General features: G+C 33.0%; 1 protein-coding gene across 2 annotated transcripts in view; it reads left to right on the top strand.

Moving 5' to 3' along the window:
- The first annotated feature begins 4,170 nt into the window (after positions 1-4,170).
- Positions 4,171-5,539, top strand: part of LOC123693376 (centaurin-gamma-1A) — a 120,166-nt gene continuing 118,797 nt past the window's right edge. For both annotated transcript variants that reach the window (XM_045638448.1, XM_045638446.1), the window contains exon 1: positions 4,171-4,634. In XM_045638448.1, coding sequence (XP_045494404.1) covers positions 4,439-4,634 — 196 coding nt within the window. In that variant the 5' untranslated portion in view covers positions 4,171-4,438. The remainder of the gene's footprint in view (positions 4,635-5,539) is intronic.

Below are 5,539 nucleotides of genomic sequence, written 5' to 3'. Positions count from 1 at the left end.
TTTGACGATGCGAAAAACACTAGCGACGCGCTATATGGGTAATCATGATAATAAGGCGGGCTTATGTGTTTGCACGAGTAAATGGAACATTTGTGTTAAGTCACTAAGTGGATATGCCTCTTGAAATAAACAACGTCCGCAATCATTTTCATAGAAAAGAATGTTTACAAAGGTTGTAAATGCAATTTTTTTACATTATTTAATGTTATCATCACTCTTTGATACAAATATCATAACAATATCATTATCAAAAAAGTCATCGGTGTGAACACCTATGATGTAAGGTATGATGGTTATGAAGATGTTAAAAACTGTTTATAACAGTTTTGAACATCATATATTGTAACATAATACGAACTAAACATTTAGCATATAGACGTTATAATTTTTTTAATGTTCATGTTTACATTAAATATTTAAAGACCCTTAATATATTTTATACATTTTTTGTAAGTAAATTACTGCTTTTATATTTTTTATAAAGTAAAAGTATCAAAGGAACTCTCATGAATTATTAAACAGTAACTGTTTACCAATTGTTATAAAACTAACCGGAAAATAGAAGTTAACTTGTTAAACTGTTAATTGAGTAATTTTACATAAATTTACGATCAATTACACCGGCTACATTAGTTTCATTTCTGGTAAACGATTCTAGTACCTAATTATTTTAATATTCTATTTTATTCTTAAATCAAGTTCAAATATTTAATTACTTACTTACTAGAGTGGCGCACCGCGCAGGGACCCAAAGTGTGTCTTGGCCTCCGACAATAAGAGCCTCCATTTGACTCTATCCTGTGCCATCTCTTACCAGTTTTCAATCTGGAGGGTGAGCAGGTCTTTGGCGATTTTGTCTTTCCAGCGGTACCTGGGATTTTCCCCCATTCAATCCACATGAAAGAATATTTAGTAAATGTTTAAAAAAACTACATATTATTATTATGATCTACAAAGCATATCTATTTATGCTCTACTTTTCATACAAATCGCAAATCGTATCAATGTTGTATTTAATATTATAATATTAATTTATATTTCCTTTGATAATAAACAAAAGCACTTCAATTAAGATTTTCTCCTCGGTACCAAGGGAACACATTGTTTACCTTCCTTTAAATGAAGGAAAATTTAATATAAATAAATTATTTGCTCAATGTTAAATTGAAAAGCAGCAGAACAAGGATTCACGTAAACGTGATTAAAATTTTATATAATAATTTATAAGTTTCTCAATAATAATTATTAATCACGATTACAAAGATCTTGCCTTCAACTAAATGGTGATAAAGTAAATTGAAAACTCAGGCTCCTGAAAAACAGGTTATGGGTACCTACGTTGTGTTGCTAAGAGTGTCTCGAGAACGACTCGACCAATTCGGCAACTTTTTTTTCATTTTAACGTTTTTGCACAACCACAGAATACATAATAGTAGCTAAACGCTACAGAACGGACACTCTCCGCCTCCCGCCAAAATTAAACACTTACCTCACCCCGCACGATCAGCCATGTTATGGTAGCCATTTCCCGCTAGGACGATACCAACGACGTCTAAGACCACAGAGTACTTTTATATATATAGTAAGACGAAACGCAACGAAGATTGACAACATTAATCAAATTGACTTAAAGTAATTTTACTATTTTGGATTTGTGATTATGGTTTTTCGTAGAAAATTGTTAGATATTGTGCTGTTTACGGATGTATTTCATCAGAAAAACGCGAATTTTTTTTACGCTAGTGACAAATGTGCCAACCATAAAGCGTTAACACACACATTAACAGTCTTTACAGTGTGACTGTCAAAACGATAATTTTGTATGGAGTGTCCGGGGTGTGGCACAACTTTAGCAATACAGGTGGCACAAAGAAGGTTCGTATAGAGAGAAAACACGAAATAGGGGCAATGGGGCAAAACAACGTCTGCTGGGGCAGCTAGTATGTAATAAAAATAATATTGGATGATTTTGTAAACGTTAAATAAGTATTTAAAAAGTTATAGATATATCTAAGTACCTATCTAGACATCTAGAACTAACTAGTCTCATCTCTATATCTTTATCTCTATGTAAAGCAATATTCAGGTACTTATAACAAAAGATTATATTCATAAGTTACGTAAATTTCGCTATCTACGTCTAAAAACCTCGACCTATATTGTATTTACAATTGCTTCGTCTTTAAGGATATGCGTTACGTGCACAGGCTTTGTGTATTGTGATCTGAGTATTAATTATTTTTAAACAATGTTTTATGCCGACACGCCATTTTCCTAAACAGATTTATAATTATATTTTTTGTGCAAATAGGAAAATCTTCATCGTTGTTTTTCCTAACTACCTTTATACATTAACAAAATAATATGAATAAATGAATAATATATAATGAATAATATTTTAATAATTATTATTACATATGCACTAATTTCCGAGATTGCGAGGTTATAAAATAATGAATCCAAAGATAAATTTCTAGTGTGATTATGTCGGTAATAAAGATTTAGCTTCATATCTTCAGAACAGGGTACAAACCGTTGTCGTTAATGGAGAGAAATCTTGCGGTGCGCCGATTAACATAGGTGTTCCGCAGGGATCTATCTTAGGACCGTTTTTGTTCTTAGTGTATATTAATGACCTACCTTATTCTTTGCAGGATATGTGTGAAATAGTACTGTTTGCAGATGACACCTCATTAATATTTAATGTGGATAGACATGACACAAATGTTGACGAAGTAAACTCTGCTCTTTCACGCATATCCGATTGGTTTAATGCTAATAATTTACTACTAAATGCAAAAAAAACAAATTGTGTAGAATTTATCCTCCCAAATGTAAAAAAAGGTGAAAAGGAATATTATTTTAAACGGGGAGGTATTATACCCTGTGGAATCTACTGTTTTTCTTGGTTTGACACTAGATGAGAAGCTACAATGGGGGGCCCATATTACCACCACCGCTGCTAAGCTCAGCTCAGCTGCATATGCAGTGAGAAGAATAAGGCATCTCACCGATGAAGAGACGGCTAGATTGGTTTACTTTAGCTACTTTCATAGCATTATGTCCTATGGAATTCTACTATGGGGCAGGGGTGCAGATATAGAAACTATATTTATACTACAGAAAAGAGCCATGCGCTCTATATATAATTTGCGTGCTCGAGACTCACTAAGAGATCTCTTTAAGAATACTGGTATCCTTACTGTACCGTCGCAGTATATATTTAATAATATTTTATATGTACACAATAACGCTTATTTACACACAAAAGTAGGAGATAGACATTGTTATGACACAAGAAACAGAAATAAAATTGAAATTCCATTTTTCCGGCTAGCTAAAGTTAAAAATTCATTTATGGGTCAAGGTATACGCTTTTACAACAGAATTCCTCATAATATTAAAGAGTTCAGTAGTTCTAAATTTAAAACTTATATAAAAAATGTACTAATTCAGAGAGCCTATTACAGTATTAAGGAATATATGGACGATAAAAACCCATGGAGGGTTGTCGCGTAAAAACCACAGGACAGTTCTTTGGCATATTATGATTATAATGTACATATAACACATATAATGTATTTTGTAAAATTAAATTGTAAAACTGACATGATTAAAAAGAGCAACTATGGAGTTTCTTGCCGATTCTTCTCCGTAGATACTGCTTTCCGAATCGGTGGTAAATGTTAAAATATGTAATGACGTTTCAAAAGTGCTTCTAAAAGAAGTCTAATTGAATAAATAAATGTTTGAGTTTGAGTTTGAGTTTGAATAAAATTATATTATAATTATTTACTTTTTATTATTTACACAGTAGAGAAGTAAGTATTATAAGTATAGAGTTCCTGCATAGTGTAATAGGTAGAGTTATTTTACGTAATGTGTTCATGTAAACTATCTGTTCATTTTTTTTTTCTATAATTAATTTAAGAAATTGAATTTCAATCCTATATTTTTTTCTAATTTTCATTTTTTATTACTCGTGTTCAGAAAAAGGATGGAAATTCAAAGATATAGAGTTACATTATAATTGATAAAAGTGCCATCTGGTCGGAATATACCAAACTATTACAAAATGAGTGTGTAATGTTTTATGTGTCACAGAGGGCGCTCGAGTTAAAAGCTGTCATGTTTGACAGATATTCATCCGACGCACACAAAATGCCACAGTTCGGTAATGGCTGCCAGCGAGGTGGTCTATCCATTTGTCATCAGTGTGTCGCTTGATCATTGAATGTTTACATTATTCACATGCACATTTTACATTACATAAATACTGTGATAAGTGTTGTTGTGTTTTTATTTGTTTAAAAAGAACTGTTAATAACAAAAAACGTGTTATTTTTCACCTCTGTTTGGGGTACGATATCACAGCATTGAAATGGGAATGCATCGTCCGGTGTAGTGTTGTGGTGTGCTAATTAAGTATCCTAGCTAAATGCTGGGCTTCAGGAGCACTATGTGCAATCGGCAGCACACGCAGGCATGCTTGAACACCTCCCTGTCGATACGGCAGGAAATCCAAAGGTTTGAGAGCGTTCATCCGTCTATTTACGCTCTCTACGACCTTGTTGAACTTTTGCCGGACCCGCTCCTCGCTCAACAGATCCGCGACCACGTTGTTGCTATAGAAGGTTTGTTACCAAACCCCAATCTCAAAGTTTATATCTTTGTTTACTCTTAAAAGCTTTCGTTTCTCGGGTAACGGCCGCTGCCGGCTCCGTGTTGTTGCGGTTATGATAAGAAACTAGATAACGATTGATACGATTCAATAAAATATTATCGATTACTTCTATTGCATTTTCATAGCTTTTCTTATTTTATGCACTATTTTATTATGTTTTACTTTGACAAATTCATATAGAGAGTGTTTCAATATTGGATTGATCATGTTTGTCGTCGAACATTTTTGCTCTACCTAGAGCAGGTATTTGTTGGGTCGGCATGGCACTTCGTGGAAATGGAGAATGGTCCAATTTTTTTGACCGATTATATTTTATTTATTATAAATTTCATTCAATAAATAGTCACATGATTGGTGTAATAATTGCCTGTAATACATAGGTATTACCTGCACAAATTGTAGAATCCAAGACGTGGTCTAAGATTGAGCGCGCTTCACTGGAATTTACCCGTGCACTCTTGACTTGATAACATTTAATGGGATTAAAACATATATAACAACAACATCCATAGGGATGTTTATGTTTTTACCGCATAATAATAAGTCTAAGGTTTTTGGTGTCGGTGAGGTACATACCTCATTAAATGTTTCAGAGTAGGTTATTTTAATAAATAAAATACCTATGGCTTCGTTTTTAAAAATTAAACGTATACACATGGTAACTACAAGTAAATACGAAAGCTTAAATGGCGTATCCTATGGTTTCACCACAGTCTACAGTTTATATTAATAGTGAATAGTGAAAAAAATATCGCAATGGTAAGTTTTCGCTCAGTTTATTGTCTGCCTTTTCAATGGCAAATGGAGCAGTAACTGTTAACTGGGCAGTGTAATAAAACAGTAATAACTGAGCAG

Source organism: Colias croceus, chromosome 7 (genome assembly GCF_905220415.1).
Source record: "Colias croceus chromosome 7, ilColCroc2.1".
In the NCBI taxonomy this organism is placed as follows: domain Eukaryota; kingdom Metazoa; phylum Arthropoda; class Insecta; order Lepidoptera; family Pieridae; genus Colias; species Colias croceus.
The sequence above is the reverse complement of the archived record's forward strand: the minus strand, read 5'-3'. Positions and strand labels throughout refer to the sequence as shown.